General features: G+C 40.1%; 2 protein-coding genes and 1 long non-coding RNA gene across 7 annotated transcripts; 1 reads left to right on the forward strand and 2 right to left on the reverse strand.

Moving 5' to 3' along the window:
• Positions 1-555: 555 nt before the first annotated feature.
• On the reverse strand, positions 556-18,625 carry ZBTB6 (zinc finger and BTB domain containing 6). Of its 4 annotated transcripts, none has more exons than XM_042913039.1 (3): positions 18,563-18,625; positions 3,864-4,036; positions 556-2,706 (listed from the first exon to the last, which is right to left on the reverse strand). In XM_042913039.1, the coding sequence occupies exon 3, from the start codon at positions 2,695-2,697 to the stop codon at positions 1,426-1,428; it is 1,272 nt and encodes a 423-aa protein (XP_042768973.1). In that variant the 5' UTR covers positions 2,698-2,706; positions 3,864-4,036; positions 18,563-18,625; the 3' UTR covers positions 556-1,425. The 4 variants fall into 4 exon arrangements, with proteins under 4 accessions (XP_042768973.1, XP_042768974.1, XP_042768975.1 ...); XM_042913040.1 differs by having other exon boundaries at positions 3,864-3,929; positions 18,563-18,581; XM_042913041.1 differs by lacking the exon at positions 3,864-4,036 and having other exon boundaries at positions 18,563-18,583.
• Positions 7,496-18,660, reverse strand: ZBTB26 (zinc finger and BTB domain containing 26). Of its 2 annotated transcripts, none has more exons than XM_042913037.1 (2): positions 18,563-18,660; positions 7,496-9,312 (listed from the first exon to the last, which is right to left on the reverse strand). In XM_042913037.1, the coding sequence occupies exon 2, from the start codon at positions 9,300-9,302 to the stop codon at positions 7,977-7,979; it is 1,326 nt and encodes a 441-aa protein (XP_042768971.1). In that variant the 5' UTR covers positions 9,303-9,312; positions 18,563-18,660; the 3' UTR covers positions 7,496-7,976. The 2 variants fall into 2 exon arrangements, with proteins under 2 accessions (XP_042768971.1, XP_042768969.1); XM_042913035.1 differs by having other exon boundaries at positions 18,567-18,626.
• Positions 18,661-18,837: 177 nt separating this feature from the next.
• LOC122204865 lies at positions 18,838-26,005 on the forward strand. Its single transcript, XR_006195820.1, has 3 exons — positions 18,838-19,042; positions 24,285-24,351; positions 24,993-26,005. It is a non-coding gene; the product is annotated as an uncharacterized LOC122204865 (long non-coding RNA).

A 26,005-nucleotide genomic window follows, 5' to 3' on the forward strand; every position in this document is an offset into this window, starting at 1 on the left:
TTTTCAAAAAAAAAATAAAGTAAAAACGGAATAAATTATTAAAATACACACAAAGTGGATGACTCTCAAAGTCATTCTGTTTGGTGAAAAAATCATCTCACAAGGGAACACCAGAAGATTCCATTCTGACAATCCACAAAAAGCAAAATTACACAATGGAGAACCATTGCCAGGATTTAGAGACAGGTGGAGGAGTTGACTACAAAGGGGCATCATAAGGGAGTTTTTAGGGATGATGGAATGTTCTGTAACCTGATTGCAGTGGTGGTTGCACAAATTTACATGAATTAAAATTCATGGACATGTAGACCAAAAACAAAGGTCAGTTTTACTACATGTTAACTAGAAAATAAAATAAATTTTAAAAAGGAAAGAAAGAAGAATAGAATGAATATCTTTGGTAAGTTGGGATTTTTTTCTTTAATGTTTATTTTTTAGAGAGAGACCGAGCACAGCTGGGGGAGGAACAGAGAGGGAGACACAGAATCTGAAGCAGGGGCCAGGCCCCAAGCTGTCAGCACAGAGCCCAAAGTGGGGCTTGAACTCACAAACTATGAGATCATGGCCTGGGTTGAAGTCAGATGTTTAACTGACTAAGCCACCCAGGTGCCCCAAAATTGGAATTTCTAAAAGAAACTTGTCAGAGTTTCATGCCAATGGTATAATTTCACTGGTCATAAAATTACTAAATACAACTCTGTTAAATAAAATTGAGAAACCTGGGCCCAATTAATCACTTCTAAATTATGTGTACTAACAAGTCATGGAAACATCATTTTAAGATTAGCCCACGTACAAGGAAATTCCGCTACTCCCAAGTGAATTTGAAGTGTGTTCCCTTACAGTTTAAAACAAGTACCTTGGTACTTAGTTAAGAATCCAACAGTAGTTTGTAAATATATATATAGATACACACACACATATATGTATATGTGTATATATATATATATGTACATATATATATATATTTCACTAGTTCTACAAAGAACTAATAATGGATCATAGCGGTTTTTTTTAAGTTATTTTCTCTTCCTGTTATCCTAATTCCTAAAAATTATTATATGGTTGGGATTTTACATTTATATCATTTATCTAGAGACTCAAAATCAGAACCTAGAAATACTGCTGGATCCTCTGTCACTGGAATCAAGAATATTTAAGACAGGAACATTATTTCTCTAGTTATACCACTGGGACTTACATATAATACATGAGATAAGACAGCATCCCATTAGCTTTATCATGTCTCCCACACTTTGGAACTGTTCGTAGAAGTTCAGAAAGAATAACACGTGTAGGCAGACCAAAATTAAGACCCAAAGATGGGGGAGGAGGGGAATGCAGTATAACTATGCTGCTGCATTTCTATAGAAAAACTTGCCTAACAGAACGATACAAGGCTTACATAGCAAGGTGTGGTTCTAATTATAGTAGATTTTGCCTTTTGAGATCATGCCTGGGTAGTTTTTCACTACTACTTCTGCCATGGACAGAGGTTAAGTGCTTTTTGAGGGCAGATTTGTGTTTGAAATCCATGTCACAACAGTGGCATTTGTATGGGCGATCTCCACTGTGTATGTTCAAGTGGTCCTGAAGTGTGCTTTTGGCAGTAAAGGTCTTCAAGCACACAGTGCACTGAAAGGGCCGTATGCCCATGTGCCCTCGAATGTGCCGGTTGAGATTTTTCTTCTGTGTAAATGTTTTCCCGCACTGTAAGCACAAGAACAGTTTATGCATCTTAAGGTGGCGCAGATAGTTTTCAACGTGAAGAAATCCTCGGGGACACCTGGGGCACTGGTGCCTCAGTGAATAAGCATCCTCCAGGTTCTGAATCTCATTCACTGTACCATGACTTCCTTCAGTATTCTCACAGAATAAGCTCTGATCTTGATTCCCAGGAACTTCTGCCACTCTGCTCTCAACTGTAGAATTGATCAGTGAATGCTGTGTTTCAGAGAAATACATGGTTGCTTTTGAAGAGGTACAAGGCTGTGAAAACTGCTCATTTTCTACACCGGCAGTACTGATAGATTCCACATGGAGGATACAAATTTCATTATCTTTAAAACCAATATCTACTGAAGACAGCTCTGGTGACTTCATTTCCTTCCTCTCTGATGTCAACTCTGCTGTAGACTGTAAAACATTGCTTTCTTCTTCTTTTACATGAAAATCTACGTTTATGGGACTGTCTTCTGAAATTTCAATTATCTCACAGTCTTTATCTGAATTTTCTTCTTCATTTTTAACATCTGGATCAGAGGACTGACACAGGTCAGTATGCTGATTGTTATTTTTCATAGAAAGATCAATTTCCAGATACTTTGACAAAGCTTCTGTGCACTTTTCCACAATGTGAACCATCTGCAGGTAACTAGCAGCAGTCAAATATTTCAAAAGCTCTTTCCTTTTAACTTCAAGTGCTCCTGTATAGCAAGACAGCAACAGTTTTCTGCCAACTTCTGCACTCTGCAAGATGGTGATTCTGACATGTTTTGACTGCGTAAGTAAAAACTGATCTCTCATGAAAGTGGAGCAAGCAGCTAAAATCACCTTGTGCCCCTGGAACTCGGTGTCATTAATATAAATTGACACATCACAAAATAAATTCTGCTGTCTCAAGAGATTCATTTTCTGCAAGACTACATCTCCTTGCTGTTCAAACTGGAAATGCAGGACATCGGATTCAGCAGCCATGGTCACAATCTAAGCAAAATAAAACACAAACATTGATGTAAAGATAGGAAATGCTTTCCTACACTGTGATGGTAAAAACAAACACAAATCCCAAACCTGAATTGGGTAAAAGAAGACTCAAATTCTAATCTGAGTACGAAGAGCGAAACCCTATGCCACGGTCTCACAACCCAGAAAATTGGAACGCATTTCTCTATGATCTCTTAACACACTTTTCATATTTTTGTTGCAGTACTTATTATACGGAGTTGTACTTAACAGTTTCTGTTTTTCTTCTTGGCTAAATTTTATCTATATTGTGGTCCAGGACACTGTTAATACCTACGAGTGAGAGGACTTAACATAGTCTCCCACATTAGAAACCTTAATGTAATCTCCAAGCTTCCTATTCCCCGTCAGTACTGCAGGTCCTCATTCTGTTCCCCGGGGGACCACTGCAAGGTCTTTCAACAGGTCTCCTTGATACCACACTCTCCCATATTCCCAGCCTCCTCAGTGCCACCAGAACTAACATCTTTTAAATTTTTTTTTTTTTTTTTTTTTTTACTCTCTTCTACCTTAAATTCTCCATTGTTCTCCTCTACCTCCAGAACAGCCTACTCTTTTTAGCAGATAAAAGATCATTCACGATTTGGTCCTAACCATCTTTAAGGCGTTATCTTTTCTCGATTTTTCATCTGAGCTCCTTCCATATTGAGATTTTCACCACTGCCCAGACAAGAAGACCCGAATACACTTTTGCACATGTTATGTTTGCGCTTCCAGGTCCTCTTTTCAGCTAGTGATGTGGCTCCTTTAAGCCCCCAAATCACTTAAGACCGCTGTTGACTCCTCCTTCGGTCTCCCCAACAGTCAGTTCCTCCGAAAAGCACCACGAAAAGGTGCCTGGTTCATCTCAGTTCCCGCAGCGAACGCAGGGGCCGGCACAGAACAGGCGCTGCTCAGGGAACATCTGTTGAACCGACCCGGACCCCAGCTGGCCTGGAAGATCCTGCAGCTCGCCACACACGGGTTCTTCCCGAGCTAAGCCCGCCAAGACCGTACGCCCTGTCGCCCAAAGGGTTGTAGCACCAGTGCAACCTCCCCGCCCGCGCTTAGGGGCCTTCCTCCTCCACCTCGCCCTCTTCAGGCTTCCCCACCGGCCCGTCCCGATCGCGCTAACTCACCGACTCAGAGAGCCAGAAAGCAGCTTTCCGCAGCAGCGGCGGCCTAGGCCGGAAGGTGGACTTAGCCTGGGAGGAAACACATCCGGTGTCAACTAGCTCCGTTCCTCACTGGGGTGGGCTGGCGTCCCGGAAGGACATCCTGAGACAGTCTCCCTTCCTCACTCCCCCCGCTCCTGGAATGACAGAGAGGCACCCGAATTCCGGCAAATCCCATCTCTCCTGCCCCAGTTTCGGCAAGCGAGCCGTTCCCCTTCGTGAGTTCTCCCCAACGTCCGAATCGCAGACGGGTTGTGAACTGGTCGTACAGCGCACCTATTCGGAATTCCCTGCGCCGGAACCGCTGGGAGGCCCTCCTGGGCTGTTAACGGGCCGGGCCGGCTTTTCCTCACTCGGCCTTCTACAATTTCAAAGGTGGCAGAGGAGAGGAGAGGAGACTGCCATGGGGATCAACATTCGAGATTGCCTAGCTAATGACCATCAGGATCTGACTCCCACCTCTGGGTCTCACTTTACCAATCCTTCGGGTGTCCCCGTTCCCCACCCACCAGTTCTCGTCGAACCCAGGCCTTGTATCTTAACTCTTGGGGCTGCTTCCTCCCACGTGCCCTATCCATCCTCCTCCCTATCATCCTTCAAAATCTTGTTCATAAATCACGTCATCCCTGAAGCCATCCTGAACTGCCCTTGAATTACTTGGCTCCCCGTTGGGAGCCTGTAAACCCTTTGGCTGCCTTCATTATTGCAATTATCACACCTGTAATGAAATCTGTGACCCATCTGATCGGAGGTATTTAGGACAGTGATTTATGATCTCCGCATTCTCGAAATCTGGCACTGAGTAGGCATCAGGTATTTGCCAAATGAAGTTATGTCTGAACCAATTCTGAAAAGCAGCAGCTCTACCCTTCAGTCAACAGGTTCTCCTGGAAGTAACCGACCCAACTAACAATTTCTGGTTAACCAGATTTGCTTCCGAGGCCAAGCTCAGCGTGCTTGATTAATAAACAATAGGAGTGAAGAAAGCATTTCTTTTTCAAATTCAGGCAATTGAAAAGGAAGGCAGGAGGGAGAGAAAAAAGAAACCACTGACACCACAGATTCAATTGTCACACTTTTATTAAGGAAACTTCCCCATAATAAGTGAAGAGGTAGTTCATAGTATGTCTAACATACAACAGACTTAGAACAGCTATTCACCAGCTGAAATAAAATACTCTGGTTTGTTTGTTTAGGACAATCTTTTAGAAGTGGTGACTCTGGTCACCATTTATAGATCTTCTAATAAAGAAACTAAAACAAAACCACATCTGATTTACTTCAGAGCCACTTCAGTTTGGAGTTTGTCTTTAAAATTAAATAAATAAATAATGGTGACACGGTAATTTTTTAAAAACCAAGTTATGGTAAAGACAGTCCTTTTTAGTTATCTTGGGGATCCATAAAATACAAATGCAGAATGACTAAGGTTTTAGAAAACCTTTCTTCTCTATAAGAATATGACTACTTTTGAAAGTCATCTTCCCTTATAAAATGTATTTGACATCAGTAACTTGACCACTTTGAAATACAATCTAAGAAACATGTATAAAGAAGGAGAAAAGTCAAGTCCCACCAAAATTAAGAAAATGTCTCACAGAAACAAAACACCTCTCCAGCCAAGAAATGGAGGAGACTGTAAATCACTTCAGTGGTTTGCAGTTGCAAAAGGTGAGAACCAGTTTTACTGATTAAAAAACCCCATCAAGATGCTGATTTTAAGTGATCAAAGAAAGCAAGGCATTTTCTTTATTATTCCCAGTATAAAATCACCTTCTCTAAGACCACATGAGACCATATGAGACCACATGAGACCATAAGCTCTGTGAGGGCAGGGACCTTAGCAATCTTACCTTCAATATCCTCAGTATCTAGCATAGTGCCTGGCAACAAAGGTACCCAATAAATGTTTCTCAAATGACTCAATGAACCCAGAAATAGTCTCCAACCAAAGAGACCAATCATATTGAACTCATGTCTTTTAGTCTTCAAACCAGTAACAAAAACAGGACATGAATGTAAGTGAAGGAAGCACTCCAACTTCCTATTTCCCTATGATGAAATGATGTTCAGAGAAACACTGGTTAACATTAATGTCTCACTGTTGCATAGAACTGGTACTCTTTGGCTGGATCATATAAAAATCAGAATGCTAGGTAGCATCATTAAACCATAAAATGAGTGACTTTGGGCATAAGATACCTATTAGTCTTATCACTCAATTTTATTCTCATTTTAAGGATTTTAACAAAAGGTAGAAATTATACCTCAAATCAGATTCACATGTAAATGCATCAAATTATAACAGCTCGCAGAATTCCCTGTGACTATTCAAGTTAAACTCAAGTTTTGGTTTATCTGTACATGCATTCTCATAGCTCAAAAGTAAAAACAAAAGCCCAATGGAAACTAAACACTGCTTCCAGACAAAATCAGATTCACATTTGTTTCCTTCTCACATTATTCTTACTTGTCTTTTTTCTCCCTGACCACCACCTAGCAAATCAATCACTTGCTTGAGCAGAAGAATGTAATATTCATTCTAACCAAAAAAAATAATTAACAAAAATACATCCTTCCTGTGATGTTTTGTTTGTAAAACGTGGGCTGTCTCAAAAAGCCAACAGGGATTCCAAAAAGTGAAGCACAAACTAGGAGCTTTTTGCTGATAATAATACCTTTGATCATGTACTAAATCTTTTTAAGCTAAGAGATAGGGAGAAATAAGGAGAGATTAGCTCATATTTTTAGTCACTTCTCTACTTTGGCCAACCTTGGCCAGGCCACCTCTTTGGGCTTTGGATACCCCAGCTTAAATAAAAGAGGTGGAGTATATGATCGCTTAAAGATTCTCTAAGGGACCCTAAGACTCCTATTACCTAAATCTAATTCATGAGTCAAAAACTACTAAGACTCAAAATTTTCTTTCTGAACTATAACATGTGCTTTCGGAAAAACAATTGTGTCTTTCCATATTGGAAGATCAATTCTGCATTAGTGATCTATCAAACATGGCAAGGTGGGACTATGTACCTTTTTAGGACTATCTGAATGCAAAAAACCCAATTGCTCCTTCTGTGATCCACTTTTTTCATCCATCTTAGAAACTAGTGTACATGAAGAAATGAGGATACAGAGATTATTACAGTACAACAGACAAAACTCTGAAGGCCAAACTCACCTTTCGGAAGGCTAACCTCTAAAACAATCCAGAGACTGACTCCCAAATAGCCTCTTTTGAGAGAGACCATTATACTTTAGCACATTTGCAGTGTGCCTGGGGCAATCCTGATTTGAAAAGCATCAACAAGTACGATACACATTAATTATAAGCATTTGGCTTCTTTTCGGGAAGACCTCCCATGTAAGTGCTATTGTAAATTGTACTTCTATCCTTTGTTAATTATGCTTCTCATGCTAACTATTTGTCTGTAGGTGTTGCCGAAAACATTGTACTCTGGTCTATGTGAACAACACAGTGACATGAAGTTGGGCTATAATACTGTTGAAAAGAGTACAGAACAACCCAAAATACTTCATAGCCAGCTCCAAGACAAGTACAAATGGTAGGAGGCAGATTCATTATCAATAGGCAATTAACAATAGGCAGCCAGAAGTTTTATCACATATTCAGGCCAAGAGCAATATCCTCTTATGTCTCAGCCTGTTTTCTGCCAAAGAAAAATACTATTCACTTCTCTTAGCACAGCATCTATTAGTGGACCATAGGTGATGTTATTAACTCACTGGTACCCTCAGGATGTGCCCAGTGAAAAGCCTAAAATAGTGTCGGTCTAAAACAAAGGTCAATGTTAGGTAGACAAACGGAATACTCCTTGGAAAAGTAAAACAGACATCACAGGATAAATAATTCAAAACACGAAATGGGAGAGGGCAAAAGGAAGAAGGCAAGACCACTCCAAGTGGTAAGTTGCCTGGTCTGTTAGTGCTTTGACTCACCCCTACAACCTGCACAGAGGCTTTGGAGAAGTCAAACTAGCAAAATCACTCCTAAAAAGATTCAAGACTATTGCCATGTTTTCAGTCAGTTCTAAGTTGTGAGCATAAAGCCCCTACTCAATTCACACAAGTACTATCGTTTCTTAAGTTCAAGACAGCTTGGGCCAGTTTACCTGCATCCAGGACCTGTGTTGCATCAGGCTGTGGCTGACACCCTTTAGAGTCTGAGACTGTTGTACATGCAAAAGAATCAAAATCCACTGTGAGGTCTTGCACATTTCTTTCATTGGCATTATCAAAACTGTTTTTGCCATGCAGCTGTTTAAGATGTTTCCTCAAAACTGGCTTATGTGCAAAAACCATGTCACAATAGTTACACTTATGGGGCTTATCTCCACTGTGAAGGTTAAGATGATCCTGTAAGGAACACTTCTGAGAAAAGGTTTTCCCACAGATCTTACACTGGAAAGGTTTAATGCCGGCATGCACACGCATGTGTCGATGAAGGTTGCCTTTCTGAGTAAAAGTCTTGCCGCAGAGTAGACACATAAAGAGTTTGTGCATTTTTAAATGGTTGGCGTAGTTCTCCAGGTGACGAAACACCCTGGTACACTTTGGGCACTGGTGATGCCACTGTAGGCCTTTGTCTACACCTCGAATATTAGGCCCAAAGACATCTTTTGAGGCCATGATGATATTATCACTGCCTGCGTAAGAGAGGGCATAATTGTGGAGATGGTTTTGTTCTATTTCACTTACTCTGTTTTCCACAGTTGAATTTATCAGGGAATGCTGGGGCTCTGATGAATGTAAAGCAGTGGGTTCAGAAGAAATAAACTGGTTCTGATCTTTTTTACTTCTAACCTCAGATACATCCCCAATAGATTCTACCTTAACAATCTGAATATCACTGTCCTCCATATCCATACTGTCTTCAGATGGATGAATACAAGGTGAATCCTGTTTTGGGGAGCCTCTGGCATCTCCCTGCTGTTCTTTTGACTGGGGAGAAGCACTCTGTGGTTCACATCCCTCTTTACTATCCATTGGTTGTTTTGGCTTTATAAACTTCCACAAGGCCTGTGTGCACCGTTCTACAATGTGGCTCATCTGAAGAAAACTTGCAGCAGTCAAGTAATTGACCAGTTCCATTTCAGGGAATTCCAGCACACCACTATAACAGGATAAGAGCAATTGTCTCCCCACTTCGGAACTCTGCAATATGGAGATTTTCACCTCTCTGGAATCATTCAGTAAAAACTGGTCTCTTAAGAAGGGGGAACCTGCAGCAAACACAATTTTATGCCCCTGTACCTCAATATCATCTATGAGAACTGTAACATCACAAAATTTATTCTCTTCTCTTAATTTGTTCATTTTTTGTAACATTGAATCTCCATAATTTTCAAACTTGAAGTGAAGGAGATCTGATCTTTCAGACATTTTGGCAGACCTAAAGAACAGAAATGTAAAAAGGATGAATTTAAGAAAATTCAAACAATTAAGAAACCTGGATTTTTCCTTCCAAAACCAAATTTGTGTTGTCATATCTCTTTGTATGTATCCAAATGATATTTTCCTTGAAAGAGGAAGCTATTGTAACAGCTTTCAAAGGCTGTTAAAAATTAGTCCTTACCAACTAAGGAGTGGACTTGTATTAGTGTACATAGCTTGGCATCCATTCAACTTTTTAAGATACTTAATACAAGAACAGTGTTTGAGTTACTCCAAGAGCATTTTCTTGCTTCTCAAATCAGAATTTTATCAGGTTTCAAAAACAAACTGAAAACATCCCAGCAAGTAATAACAAAGTAACTATTTTCTTTTGCATGATACTGTGAAATCCTGCTTCTTCAAAGACAAAATGTTTTCCTTTGCTTTCTATTTTTTAAAATAATGTCTTTTTTTTTAAGTTCTATTTATTTATTTTGAGAGAGAGATGGTGAGAACACAAGTAGGGGAGGAGCAGACAAAGAGGAAGAGAGAGAATCCCAAGCAGGCTCTGTGTTGCCAGCACAGAGTCCAACGTGAGGCTTGAATTCACAAACCATGAGATTATGACCTGAGCCAAAATCAAGAGTCAGATGCTTAACCAACTGAACCACCCAGGTGCCCCTCTTTGCTTTCTATTTTAAAGAACTGCAGTGACATTGCTTGCCCCATTCCTTGGTAAATCCTCTTCTATTTAAACTGATGTGAATTTATTCATACAGGCATTTCTGCAATAAACTGAAAGTCACAAACTTAAAGGGACAATGTTTACACAGTATCAAAGGCACAGGTCTTTATCCTGTGCATTTTGGACAAATATAACTCTCAAACATTTCTTGATATAGAAAGTAAATAAAATATTTGATATAGAGAAACCAGATGAGCCACTTGGTGGGAATCTGAGTAGGAATAAAGTCGATCAAATGAATAGCTTAGAGATTTTGTTCCTTCTTCTTTATCCCTCTTTATCTATCATTACTCATCAACTGGACTATTAGAACAGGATCATAAATGTTCCTTGGGCTCCAGCTTCTGTACCTTCTAATCCAGCTTCTATACCACATGTCAGCTTTCAAAAATGTTGGCTCTGATTATATCTAACCCCCGCCTAAAATCCTTCTGTGACTTCCCATTGTCTCCTGGATGAAGACTAACCTTTGAGTATAAACTGATGAAGTAAAACCTCATAATAATTAAGGTCAACATTGGTGTAATGCACTCAACCATGGAGAAGGTGTCTTTGCCAAACTCTCTGCCTTTCTGTCCCTTTACGTAGCAATTCCCTTGGAGAAAGTCCCTATGTTTTGATTCCATACTCCCTAAATGATTTTCTGGTAATTTGGCTTCCCATGTGTCTCTCTACAGGGAAGAATGAATTAGCGATGCCAACAGGATAATTCCAGTCCCGCAGTCATTATAAAAAAAAGTAAACTGGCAGCCTGTTTATGCAGCAGTCTTCTGTGACATCAGGTATATCAGCTCTGCTCTTGAGAAATAATCTCAGTGCATCAATAAATTTACCTTGAATTTTGTGCATTCATCAACTCTGTAGTGGAGAATCACATGAGACAACCAGCTGTGCTTGGCCACATCTGGATCCTGAAGCCCTATCTTTACAATCTTATCTTCTACAACAGTGACTAAGCACGGCTCATAGAACATCAGCTCCTGAAGCAGAGTCCAGATCTTATTCATACTGCATACAAACTCATAGTGCATGACAGCACTCTATTGACTCCAGCTCTTAGCACAGTTGCAGTTCTCTCTTTAGTCTAGAGCACTACTCTAATTCGGACTCGTCTTCCTTCCTTCCTTCTTCCCTTCTTTCCTTCCTTGTAATCTCTACACCCAACATGGGGCTCAAACTCATGACCCTGAGAGCGAGAGTCAGACACTCTACCAATTGAGACAGCCAGCCAGGCACACTATGACTCCTTTATTTTATTTCTTGAGGCCCATACCTAACCTCTTACACTAAAACAGTTGTCTTTACTGGACCTATCGCATAGCACTTCCAACGTTAACACTCAAAATACTTTATTAAATACAGTACCCGTTCCTTCCCCTCCAACTGCAAGCTTCATGGCATTAGAGGGAAACATCTCCACCCCACTCAATGAGGCTGATGCTGGGAACCTGCATCTTCTAGGGCAAAACACTTTTTCCTTTTGCTTTAAATTCTACTTATTGCAGCCACATTACTGGCCAGAACCTCTTCTCTTCAAACTGGTGTGTATTCCCATCACCTAAATATTGTACTAAACATATAGTAGGTGCTCAGTTGGTATTTGTCGAACCTACAGGATCTGACAGCAGAAAGAAGGAAGAATTGCTGTTAGGAAGATCAGCTCAGAGTCTGTGAAAGCATTACGGCTCTGAGGCCACGAAAGCCTAGAAAGGAATGAAAGTGGGAATAAGGGGTAAAGAAAAATAGTAACAGATATTTTGAGGAACTTGGTAAATGACTAGATCCAGAGAATGAAAAAAAAAAAAGGGATGTATAAAGGTTTCAAACTTAAGAGTTCAACTGAATGAAACTATCACTGAAAGAGGTGAAATATAGGAGGGGGAACTGGTATGGCACAGGTGTATTAACAAACATATACAGACATAAATGAAAACTTTTCCTTTGTATGGCATTCTGAATGTACAGGTATGAATAATTACAATAAAAATGAAAGAGGAAGGAGGCAGAGAAGCAAATGCAGCATCAGAGAAAAGATGGTGAATATCAAAAAGGAAAAAATCTAGGAGATACAAGAAACATATCAAAAAAGAAAGCAGCAAAACTGTATTATCACTGGTTAGTTTTAGCAATCACAGTATCCTAATTCAGTCATTCTGGAAACAGTGAATGCCCCAATTTATAACCAGAAGTTATAAAAATGACTGTTGTTTCAAGTGGCCAAACAAAAGGGGCATTCTTTCTTAGAGTTTAGCTTGTCCTTAGTCACCCTCAGGTCAGTATTTTTCTACACATACCCAAAAATGATCATGAATTGCTTCCATCTATAGGATGACAATACACACAGTGTTTGAGACAACTATCCTCAGAAATAACTGTTCCTTGAAGCTCCAAAGATGAGGAGCTGGAGTACTTCCTATCAATCAGCCTCAAGAAACTTAACAGCGAGAGCAGCCCAACAGTTACCCAGAGAAAGTGCTGGCTTTGATTGCTCTACTCTAGTCTCAGAATGTGAGGAAAATTGTCCTGTTTACTTTAAGTTTTCCCTAACATGTGTCAGTGCACTCTATTGGCTGTCTTTGATACACTCTTATTTCTGGGCCACGTAGTTTATCCCTTAATCAATTGCTGTTACTAGTTTCTCTTTTCAATACAATTTTAGTTATTTGAGGGCAAGGACCAACTGTTACTTGTTTTTTTAATATTTTTATTTAAAAAAATTTTCTTAAATGCTTATTTATTTTTGAGAGAGAGAGAGAGAGAGAGGGAATAGGGGAGGGGCAGAGAGAGAGGGAGACACAGAATCTGAAGCAGGCTCCAGGCTCTGAGCTGCCAGCACAGAGCCCGACGTGGGGATCGAACTCACAAACCACAAGATCATGACCTGAGCTGAAGTCCCATGCCCGCCACTGGACTGAGCCACCCAGGTGTCCCACAACTGTTACTTTTTATACAGCTCATTCAACAAGACCAGCACAATAATTAACTTTTTAATGTTCCCTATGAAATCATTATTGTACTATGGTAGAGATGCTCTTCATTATCATCTTTTCCGCTTTTTAAATTTTTTTTTTTTCAACGTTTTTTTATTTATTTTTGGGACAGAGAGAGACAGAGCATGAACGGGGGAGGGGCAGAGAGAGAGGGAGACACAGAATCGGAAACAGGCTCCAGGCTCCGAGCCGTCAGCACAGAGCCTGACGCGGGTCTCGAACCCACGGACCGCGAGATCGTGACCTGGCTGAAGTCGGACGCTTAACCGACTGCGCCACCCAGGTGCCCCTCATCTTTTCCGCTTTTGAGTGTCCTGGGGAAACTTTTTTCTTGGGTTTGTTTCCAAAATGGTTTTGACAATGTAAAACTAAATTTTAAATATATATACACATATGTATATACACATACGTATATATGTGTATGTGTATATATATGTATGTGTATATACATATGTGTATATACATATATATTTTTTTTACTTTTGAAAAATGTCAAAATAGAAAGGAATAACTGTGTTTCTTATAAACTGGCTTAACAACATGAGAAATAGTAGCTAATCTTTATTGAATCCTTGCTATGTCCCAGGTATAGTGCTAAGTGCTTTACCTAAATTGACCCACCTAACCCTCAAAATCTCTAAGAGGTAGGTATTATTATCATCTCCATTTTGCATATGAAGTCTTGGAGGATATAAGAAACTTGTTCAACTTATGAGAGGTGGAAAGTATTAAGTGTTAGAGCTGGAAATTGGGCCCAAGCTACGTGATGCCAAAATCCACGTATGAAACAAGACTAGCTGAAGTTTTATGAATAATGTTAACTGTGTAACTGCTCAGACTTCCCTCCTCATATCCATTCAGCTGTGCAGTTATGATTTTCATACTTTTGTGTATTCAGTTATGCTTCAATAAAAGGTTTATGTTAAAAAACAAAAGAGTACAATGTAAAGCCAAATTTGTGTCAACTCTAGAGAACTTTAATAGGAAACCATTTGGGTACGAGTCGTATTCTTGATTGCATTTTATTCCCTCAGCCTTGTTTTTTATCTTTGTTTGTCACCTATGTTATGTTATTTTCCCATCTTTTGTGTATTTATATTTGTATACTAAGTCTGAATGTCATTTGCAAATAAAAGGGACTGTAGTTAACTTCTAAGCATAGTAGTTTTTCCTAAATTTCATAAAAATCACTCACATAATTCTAGATTATAGTAGAGCTTCTAGTAACTAAAAGTAAAGAACTTATCAGGTAGAAGAGGGACTTGGTCACCACATTGTTGATTCTTTTCACAGAATAACTTCCAAATTCTCTCTCTTTATTCCAGCATTGCCACAGTTCAGGCCCTTATCATCCATTGCCTAGGTGATTGCAATTATATCTGCATACTGCCCAGTTTCTATTAGCAAGCTCTGAATGACCTATTTCTCACACATCAATGTAACAGGAGTATTCTCACTTAAGATCACTTTTTCTGGGGCGCCTGCATGGCTCAGTTGGTTAAGCATCCAACTCTTGATTTCATTTCAGGTCATGATCCTACAGTTCATGGGTTCAAGGCCCACATCAGGCCATGCACTGACAGTGTGGGACCTGCTTGGGATTCTCAGTCTCTCTCTCCCTCTCTGCCCCTTCCCCCGCTTGCGTGCACACGCACGCTGTCTCAAAATAAACATTTTTTTAAGAGATCACTTTCTCTTTGTTATATTTATACAATTCTTTCATAATTATCTCCATAACAAATATGCCAACTGATCTGAAAATTCCTGTTCAAACAGGAGTAACCAAAAAGGATCAATGGATATTCTAAGTTGGACAATGTTTACTGCTGTGCTACAGGCAATGAGAAAATATCCAAGTTTCTTATTTCATTTTTAAAAAAATATTTATTTCTTTTTGACTGAGAGAGAGAGCGAGCATGAGCGGGGAAGGGGCAGAAAGAGAAGTGGACAGAATATCTGAAAGGGTCTCTGCACTGACAGCAGCAAGCCTGATGAAGGGCTCAAACTCATGACCCGAGTCGAAGTCAGAGGTTCAACCGACTGAGCCACCCAAGCACTCCAACCAAGTTTATTTCAAATGCCTCTAATAACGACTTACAAGGAAAACTTTTCTATTCCATATAATAAACTCCCAAGCTGTAGGTCAGTCTCTTTTCTCATCTACCTCATGAAAGTACCCTTATCTTTCAACTTAGCACTCATAACTACGTGGAAATTTTTCTTTGTCTCTCATTAACACCATACTTCATTTTCAAAAAGGTTACATTATATTACAGCCTTTATCTCTGTAAGCCTCAATCTTTTTCTTCTTATGGGTAACTTTTATGGCACTACATTTTCCCAAATTCTCAATCTTTTATTTTGTTTTTACTTTTAATTTTAAGTAATATACACAGAAATACATCTTCCTTGGAAAAAAAAATTTTAACTTTATTTATTTTGAGAACGATAGAGGGTGCATATGTGTGCTAGCAGGAGAGGGGCAGAGAGAGAGAAAGAGAGAAAGAGAGAATCCCAAACAGGCTCTGCACTGTCAGCGTGGAGCCAGACGCAGGGCTTGAACTCACGATTTGTGAGATCATAACCTGAGCCGAAATCAAGAGTCACACGCTTAACTCACTGAGCCACCCAGGCACCCCTACATTCTCTAAAAAAAAAATCTCAAAATCCCCATCCTCATGACCACCCTTAACCAAACTTAACTTTACCTCAAGCTACTCAAAAGTACCTGCCCTAGGCCACTATTCTATCATATGAAATGTATGATGCCTAAACTCCTGCACTGTCTAAAACCCAGCAAATCAAAAATAACATAACAGTGGACATGAAGGAGGTGGTATGCTATTACTCTAATAGATCGAGATAGAAATAATGAGGGCCTGAACATTGACAACAATCATATGGATACAGAGAGGAAACAGATTTGAGAGATATTTCAAAGAACTGATGGACTGCTGACCAAGGTGGGGTTCAAGAAAGGATAGTTTAAGATGACTCCAAGACATTAGACTTGAATGACTGGATTAATTTGGCAGATTGCCACTCAGTAAGCTAGGGAATATTAGAGGGGACGAAAATGGGTCTGGTCTTAAAACGTTTAGCCAGAGAATCCTACATGACATAATGGGGAAGATCCATTACCTCGCTAGACATGGGTGCGAAGCTGAAGAGGAGACCCAATTATACATAGTAAGTGATCAATGAAAGTATGGCATAAGTTGACCTAATTGTGAAAGACACTGACCTAAAATGGCACTGACTTGAATAGGATCTAAGACAGAAAAAGAGAAATAAAAATCAAATATATAATACAAACATAAGCCCATTACTTACCTGCTCAATTCGGATCTCCTTCCAAGCCTCTCAATTTTTTTATCAATGAATCTATCTTTGCCTAAATTTTTCCCATTCCTGTCAGCCCATATTCAGTCACTGCTTAGTGCAGTGGATTAAACTATGGTTTCTGAAGCCATATTTCCTAGGATCAAAACCCTGTTCAACCACTTTACTAGTTGTGTGATCCTGGGCAAGTTAATTAACCACTTCTGTGCTTCAGTTTTCCCAACTGTCAAATAGTAATATTACTTCATAGGGTTGTTATGGTAAATTAAAAATTAGGTTAATGTTTTAAAGAGCTTAGAACAGTGTCTGGAATGTGCTTGATAAGCATTTGTTAGGTGAATAAACAAATAAAGCCTGTCAACTTTCTTTGTGAAATCCTTCACATGTGGTCTTTTCTCATTCTCATTTAACACCAAACCAGTTGAGGTCCTCATTATTTCATATATCACCACCTCATCACTCTACTAAAATTGTTTTTTAAAAGGTCTCTAACGATCTCTCTCTTTTTTTAAGTAATCTCTATGCCCAACCTGGGGCTCAAACTCTTGACCCCAAGATCAAGAGCCAAATGCTCTATGGACAGAGCCAGTCAGGCGCCCCACTAATGATCTCTAACTAAAGAGATGCAACCTTTTTTTTTTTTTTTTCTCATTCCCCAAATGCTCTGCATGCATTGTCCCGTGCACCTTCCTCAAAAATTTCTTCTCTTGATTCTGGATCTTCTTGGACCCTGCACTTTTATACATTATCCCCTACCTCAGTTTTTGCTGTCCCACCAATTCCTCTTTCTGCTTCATAAATGCACCCATTCTCCCCAAATATTCCCATCTTTCTCACTACTTACTTCCTGATGCCAAATATTACCACAGCTTCTACTTTGATACCAATAACTAAAACTTTTACCTCTAGCTACAACACTGGGGTTGAGCTGCGGATTTTCATTTCCAACTCTTTACTGGAGAGTTTTATGTGGCTATTATATTATACCTTTAATTCAATATATCCAAAAAATAAATTTGCACTCTACACTGATTATGGTTTTGTTGCTGATAACGGCATCAACATTCTCCAAATACCAAAGGCCTAAAACCTAGGAATCAGCTTTGCTACCTCTTTACCCCTCAACATCCAATTTATTACGGAGTCTTCACATCATTCACTCCAGCATACTTCCCTTCTTTCCAGTTATACTGTCATAACTCCATTTCAGGACTTCATTAGCTTTCACTAGGCTTATCCCATTACTGCTTCAAAAGAATTTCCAATAAGAATACCCAGACATTAGCTGAAGAATCCATAATCAGCTTATACGTTCCTTTTCTATAGACTGACTTCTAGAACAACGTGGCTTTCTACAGAGCAAATCTGACTGTATAAGTCTCCTGCTTAAACCTCCTTAAAAACTACCCATCTCTTTTAGGGTTAAACCTTTCACTATCTGGACCTCAGCCTACTTGCCCAGCCTCTTATCTCATCCTATGCACAAGAGCCCCCTATTTCCTCCTCTTCACACACAATTTACCCTCAGTCATTCCTTCACAGCCTTGCAAACTGTTCCTTCTGCCTGAAAAGCTCTTCTCCACTTTATCCTCCCCATTTAGACGTCAATTTCATTCTTCAGCTTTCCTAGCAACTGCCCCTTAAGCAGTTCACACGTATACGACTGATATATATATCGCAAGAGTAATTATTTGTTTATATCTGGCTCCCAAACTTGACCCTGGAAAACTGGAAGGGTATCTTACGAAGCCCCCGTGCCTGGCATAGAGTCAGTAATAGAAAAGGTGCTGTGGCCAGTGGCCGATTTGGGGGAAACCCCGGCAAAAGTGTAACCTAGGGTCAGCACGCATAGTGAGTCTAGCGGGCTGGCACTGCGGCCTTGCCAGCGCCTCAGCTCTGGCACTTCTTACAAGATGCCAGAGTCAGGCGTCCAAGCCAACTGCTGGGCCCTGGGCTGGGGTCCCAGGAAGAGGTCCCTAGGGCATAGTTAGGCTCCCCACTCCAGGCGCGGGGAAGGGAAAGGGGCGGGGCACAGCATGGGCCGGGTCAAGGGTTCCTTAAGTTTCCCCGGGCCTAGGCCAGCTCCTCGACCCCATCCCAGAGCAGGTCCCAGCCAATCTAGGGCCCCAAGGGGGCTCCCTCTTGAGAGACCCCGTACCCCTGCCCGGCGCTCCAGCCGCCTCCGCACTTACAGACCCGGGAGAAGGCCACCGTCAGGATCCGGCACCGCCAGGAGCTCCGGCCCCTCGGGGCTCCGGGAAGGGGGAGGGGCAGGGAACCCGAGCCAAAGGGGGACCCAACGGAACCGGAAGGGCAGCCCTCGCCGGACAAAACAACTTCCAGGTCCCATGGTTCTCTCCACCAATCGGAAGGCTCGGAGGGCCACTGGCCCGGGAGAGGGACTTAGCGCGCGGAGGACCGGGTGCGGAGGACCGGGTGCGGAGGACCGGGTGCGGAGGACCGGGTGCGGAGGACCGGGTGCGGAGGACCGGGTGCGGAGGACCGGGTGCGGAGGACCGGAAGAGTTCTGCTACGAGGGTCTCACCCACGACACGGTGGCTGGCTGCGTTTTCGCGTCCGGGTCTCAACCCCTGGGTGCTTCGCCCCTTTGCAGCGGCTCCTCCACCTGCTGCCCGCAGAGGCTTGAAGGGCGCCTCCGCACTTAAGCCTTGGTAAGGCCCTCCCGACTAGGGATGTGGACTCGCCGCGCTGGGGCCGTGAAAGTAAAAGGTGGTGTACTCCCCTTGCTTTTGGATGTTGGTGATGCCCAGAGGTTTCTTTCATTCTCTAGCCTTCCGTTGCCTACATCGAGGTCTAGACTGATCTCTTAAGCCCCAGGGCCAACTTGCCCAGAAGACTTCTCCAAGTGGTTGTCCCAATCTTAATGTGTCTTTTAATTATCTCAAGTTCGTATGCTGACCTGCTTCTTAGTGCCTGTAGTCCTTATGTTGGTAAACGGCATCATCCACGCAGCCTTGCAGACCAGAAAACTTTAGTATCGTTCTAGAGTTCTGTTCTTTTTCCTTTCCAATCCAATTGCTCACTAGGCTCTTTTTTTTTTTTTTTTTTTTTTTTTGGTACGAGGAGGGTGGGGGAGATTATTGTGATAAAACATATACTTATTTATTTTTAAATGTTTACTTATTTATTTTTGGGAGGGAGGGGGAGAGAGACAGAGACAGAGACAGACAGAGACAGAGAGAGAGAGAGAGAGAGAGAGAGATTCCCAAGCAGGCCCGATGTGGAGCTTGAACTCACAAACGGTGAGTTCGTGACCTGAGCCAAAATCTGGAGTCAGACGCTTGACTGACTGAGCCAGCCAGTTGTCCTAAAACATAGTATTTATAATTTTAAGCAGTTTATAATTTTGTAAGTGTAAAGTTTGGTGGCATTGAGTACATTCACAATGTTATGTAACAGTCACCACAGCTGTACCCAACTTCATTCTTTTGTATGTGGATAACATTTTTCCAGCACCAGTTCTTGAAAAGACTTTCCTTTACCATTTCAATGGTCTTGGCACCGTTGACTATGTATGTGAGGGTTTATTTCTGGTCTCTGTCCTGCCACTTTTGAAACGAGAAAGTGTGAGTCCCCAAACTTTATGCTTTTTCATGATTGTTTTGACCCGTTGAAACTCCATGTAAATTTAAGGATGACCTTTTACATTTCTGAGAAAACGGATGTTGTAATTTTGATTGTATTGGATCTGTAGATCACTTTGGGTGACATTGCCATTTTAACGTCTTCATACCTATGAATACAGAATGTCTTTCGAGGTACTTAGGTATTCATTAATTTCACAGCAAAGTTTTCAAGTTTAAAGGGTACTTAATTCTTCTTGATAATATTGTAAATGGAATTGCCTTCTTAACTTCATTTTCATATTGTTCATAGCTGGTAGGTAGTAATAACTGATTTTTTTTTAGTTTATTTATTTTGAGAGAGAGAGAGATTCCCAAGCAGGCTCTGAGCTATCAGTACAGAGCCCAGCATCGGGCTCCATGTCACAAACTGTGAGATCATGACCTGACGGGAAAACAAGAGTAGGACACTTAACCGACTGAGCCACCCAAACACCCTGAAACAACTGTTTTTGTGTGTTATTGTTATACCCAGCAAGATTGCTGAATTTGTTTTTGCTTTGGTAGCTTTCTTGTGGGTTCTTCTAGATTTCCTCTCTCTATAATCATGTTGTCTTTCAATAGAGATAGTTTTACCTCTTTCTCTCTATTTGCCTTTTATTTCTCTTTCTTGAGAAAGAAAGAGAATAGTTATAATAGTTCTGGCTGGAATTTGTACAATGTTGAATAGCTGCAGCAAAAGGAGGCATCTTTGACTTGCTCCTGATCTTACAGGGGTAGTTAAATTATTGAGTATGAAGTTAAATGTGGGTTTTTTCCACAAATACCTTTATCATGTAGAGAAATTTTCTCTACTTTTCTGAGAGATCTTACTATGAAAAGCATTGTATTCTGTCAAATGTCTTTTCTTCATCCACTAAGATGATCATGTGTTTTTTTCCCTTTGTTTTATTAATGTGATATATTACATTGATTGATTTTATGTCAAACCACTCTGCATTCCTGGAATAAATCCCACTTGGACATGGTGAGTAATCCTTTTAATATGTTGTTGGATTTGATTGTCTTATATGTTATTGAGGATTTTAGCATCTATATTCATGGGAGATATCAGTCTCTAACTTACTTATGATGCATTTATCTGGCTTTGGTATCAGGTTAATGAAGGTCTCATAGAATGAGTTAGGAAATATTTCTGCTTTAATTTTTTTGGTAAGAATTTGAGGAGGATTGGTGTTACTCATTAAATGTTTTGTACATTTCACTGGTGAAGTCATATGGTACGGGACTGTTCTTTGTTCCGAGGTTTTTGATTACTCATTCAATCTGTTATAATTGTGTTGAGTTTTCTATTTCTTCTTGAATCAGTTTAGATAATTTATGTGTTTCAAGGAATTTGCCTATTTTCTAGGTTTTTTGGCATACAATTGTTCATAGCATTCTTTTATAATCCTTTTTATTTCTGAAATGTCATAAGTAATATCCTCACTTTCATTTCTGATTTTAGTTATTTGCATGTTCTTTTTTGTCAGTCTAGCTAAAGATTTGTTGATTTTTTTCTTTTCAAAGAAACAACTTTTGGTTTCATTGATTTTTCTTTTTCTAGTCTCTATCTCCACTCTGATCTGTTTTATTTCCTTCCTTTTGCTAGTTTTGGGTTTAGTATCTAGTTTTTCTTGGAGTGCCTGGGTGGCTCAGTCGGTTGAGCAACCATCTCTTGGTATGGGCTCAGGTCGTGATCGTGGGGTCATGAGATTGACCCCGGTGTTGGGTTTCACACTGAGAGTGGAGCCTGCTTGGGATTCTCTTTCTCCCTTTCTGTCTGCCCTTCTGTTCACACGCACACTCTCTTGCCCTTTCTCTCAAAATATATAAATAAACGTTAAAAAAATAGTTTCTAGTTTTTCTCATTTTGTAAAGTATAAACTTAGGGTATTATTTTGAGATCTTTTTTAATGTAACCGTTTTCAACTATAAATTTCCCTCTGATTACTGCTTTCATTGCATCCTGTTTTGAAATGTGTCATCATTTTCATTCATTTCTAACGTATATTCTAATTTCCCGTTTGATTTCTTCTTTGATCCATTGGTTGTTTAAGAGCGTGTTGTTTAATTTACACATTTGTGAATTTTCCAGTTTTCCTTCTGTTATTGATTTCTAACTTCATCCCATAATGGTTGGAGAAGATACTTTGTGTGGTACCTATCTGTTAAAATCTATTGAGATTTGTTTTGTGGCCTAATTATATGGACTGTCCAGGAGAATGTCCCATGCTACATTAAAAGAATGTGTATTCTGCTGTTGTTGGGTGGAGTGTTCTATATATATCTGTTAGGTTTAGTTGGTTTATCATGATGTTCAGGTGCTCTGTTTCCTAACTTATCTTCTATCTGGTTGTCCTATTCATTATTGAAAGTAGGGTATTGAAGTTTCCAACTATTTTTTTTAATTAAAAAATTTTTTCTTTAATGTTTATTATTTTTGAGAGAGAGAGAGAGAGGGAGAGACAGAGCGTGGTGGGGTGGGGGGAGGGGAAGAGAGAGAGAGGAGACACAGAATCTGAAGCAGGCTCCAGGCTCTGAGCTGTCAGCACAGAGCCCAATGCTGGGCTGGAACCCACCAGCTGTGAGATCATGACCCGAGCTGAAGTTGGACGCTTAACCGACTGAGCCACCCAGGTGCCCCTAAATTTTTTTTTATGTTTATTTATTTTTGAGAGAGAGAGAGAGAGAGAGAGAGAGAAACAAAGCATGAGCAGGGCAGGGGCAGCGAGAGAGGGAGACACAGATTCTGAAGCAGGCTCCAGAGCCTGATGCGGGGCTCCAGCCTACAAACTGCAAGATCGTGACCTGAGCTGAAGTTGGATGCTTAATTGACTGAGCCACCGAAGCGCCCCAAAGTTTCCAACTATTATTGTAGAATTGTTTATTCTCCCTTTTAATTCTGGTCATTTTTGCCTCATATATTTTGAGGATCTCTTACTAGGTATGTTAATGTTTATAATTTTTAGATAATCTTGCTTTATTGAAACTTATATTAATAAATAATGCTCTGGGGCACCTGACTGGCTTCATTGGTTGAGTGTTCCCTTTGGCTCAGGTCATGATCTCGTGGTTCATGAGTTCAAGACTTACATTGCTTGTTTGCTGCTGTCAGTACACAGCCCACTTGGGATCCTGTCTCCACTCTGTGCCCCTCCCCCACTTAAGCTCAGGCACATGCACTCTAAATGATTAAATAAATAAATAAATAAATAAATAAATAAAATCCTTCTTTGTCTCTTGTAACCTTTTTTTGGATTTACAGTCTGGTTTGTATGATGTTAGTATAACCACCCCAGCTCTCTTTTGGTTACTATTTGCATGGAAATTTTTTTTTTTTTTTTTAAGTAAGCTCTAGGCCCAATGTGAGACTCAAACTCATGATCAAAAGTCACATGTTCTACTGACTAAGTCAGCCAGGCACCCCTGGAATATCTTTTTAATAATTCTTTCACTTTTAACCTGTTTATATCTTTGGAACTAAAGTGAGTCTTTTCTAGGCTACAGGTGGTTGTATCTGTTTTTAAAATCCATTCTGTTCAACTCTTTGAGGAGTTTATACCATTTACATTTTTTTAAGTTTACTTATTTATTCATTTTGAAAGAGAAGAGAGAGCATGAGAGAGGGAAAGGGAGAATCCCAAGCAGGCTCTGAACTTACAGCACGGAGCCCAACACAAGGCTCTGTCTCACTAACTATGAGATTATGACCTGAGTTGAAAGCAAGAGTCAGATGCTTAACCAACTGAGCCACCACCGAGGTGCCCTACATCATTTACATTTACAGTAATTACTGCTAAGGACAGATTTATTTCTGTCATTTGGCTATTTGTTTTCTATAGGCCTTTGTGCCCTTCTTTTATTACTGCCTTTTTCCTGTATTTATTTGAGTTTTTGCAGTTAAAAGTTTTAATTCATCTCTTTCCTTTTGTGTATATACTATAGATGTTTTCTTTGTGGTTGTCATAGGAATTACATTTAACAGCAGTTATAACAATCTAATTGAATTGATACCAACTTCAATAGCACACAAAACCTCTCCGATATAACTCTGCCCTCTCTTTCTATTATTGATGTTACAGATAATATCTTTATATACTGTGTGCCCAATAACATAGGTTAATATTTTAATACATTGTTTTTTAAATCCTATAGAAAATGAAAAGGTGGAGTTACAAATTGTAATTACAACAATACTTAGTTTTAATCCCCCACGCACTTATCTTTACTAGAGATCTTTATTTTTTCATATAGCTTCAAATTACTCTTGATCATCCTTTCATTTCAGCCTGAAGTATTACCTCATTTCAACCTAAAGGATTGCTGTTAATGCTTCTTGATGGGCAGGTTTACTGGTAAACTCCTTTAGCTTTTTTAAAATCAGAGATTATTTTAATTTCTTTTTCTTTTTTTTTTTGAAGTTTATTTTTGAGAGAGACAGAGACCGCGTGAGTGGGGGAAGGGCAGAGAGAGAGAGAGAGAGAGAGAGCAAGCATCCCAAGCAGGCTCCACGCGACCAGCACAGAGCCAGACGCAGGGCTCGAATTCACAAAACTGAGATCACCACCCGAGCTGAAACCAAGAGTTGGACACTGAACTGACTGAGCCACCCAGGCACCCCACTTTTTCATTTTTGAAGGACAGTTTTGCCAGATAGAGAATTCTTTATCAACAGTTGTTTTCTTTCAGCATGTTGAATATCATTAACCCAACTGCTTTCTGGCCTCCAAGGTTAAAGATGAGAAATTGGTTGATAATCTTATTGAGGATCCCTTATATGTAATGAACCACTTCTCTCTTGCTGCTTTCAAGAGTCTCTCTTTTCTTGGGCTTTCTACAGTTTGATTATTCTTTCTACCCTTTCTCTCTTCCCCTGGGACTCCCACAGTGGTATGTTGTTTCTCTTGATAGTGTCCCACAGATCCCTTAGGCTCTATTCACTGTTCACATTTCTGTTTTTTTTTTTTTTTTTTTTTCTTTTCTTTTTGTTCCTCAGATGGAGTAGGAAGCACAGGAAATCCATTTCTCTACCTAGACAACAATTGCACTGGCAGAAACTGTCCGAAATAACTATTTTGGAACTCTGGAGTCCACTTGAATTCTTGCATCTTCCAAGGGAAAGTTTGGTTGGTAAATTGAGGTTAATTTCAGTCAATGTCAGACTTTAGTGTAATAGCACCTCCCTGTTTCCTACCCCTCAACCCTGTGGCAGGCAGCCATGTTCACATTCCTGGTGTGGCTTGCTGAAGCCGTGGTGGGAAATAAGAATCTTGTTCGCCAAATACCGGAGTTCTGTGTTTTGATTGCTGATCACTCCTTTTGAGTTCTGAGATTCAGGCACAGAATAGCTGCCAACGTTTCAACCCTCATTGGCTGAAGCTGGCTCTATGGGATTTGAAGGAACAGCTCCTGTTTTGTTTGTTTGTTTGATTTTTTTCCCTTCAACTACACTTCGGAGCCAGACATTTAAAGATTAGGACATTCAAAAGCAATCACTTACATAGGGAAAATTAGAAAGCCACCATATATAACCAGGAAAAGATGCAGATTCAGAAAAGAACTGAGAAGACCTTAATCTTTCACCTTAGGCTGATCCTGATCCCTGGCACAGAGACATCCTTCAACAATAAAACACAAACAAAAACAGCAATCCCTGGGAAAGGGGAAGAATCTGATTTCCACAGTTACCACATTATAAGATTCAAATGTCCATTTTTCAGCAAAAAAAATAAAAAGTCATACAAATAGGGAAGTATGGTCCATTCAGAGAAACAAAATAAATGAACAGAAACCATCCCTGAGAAAGATTGGACCTATGTCTTACTAGACAAAGACTTTAAATAGTCTTGAAGTTGCTCACTGAGTTAAAAGAAAACATGAATGAAGTCAGAAAAACTATGAAAAATGGGAATAGCATTAAAGATACAGAAATTATGAAAGGAACCAACATGAAATTCTGAAGTTAAAAAGTACAATAGTAGAAATGAAAAATTCATTAAAAGGTTTCAA

This window comes from Panthera leo, chromosome D4, assembly GCF_018350215.1.
Source record: "Panthera leo isolate Ple1 chromosome D4, P.leo_Ple1_pat1.1, whole genome shotgun sequence".
NCBI lineage: Eukaryota > Metazoa > Chordata > Mammalia > Carnivora > Felidae > Panthera > Panthera leo.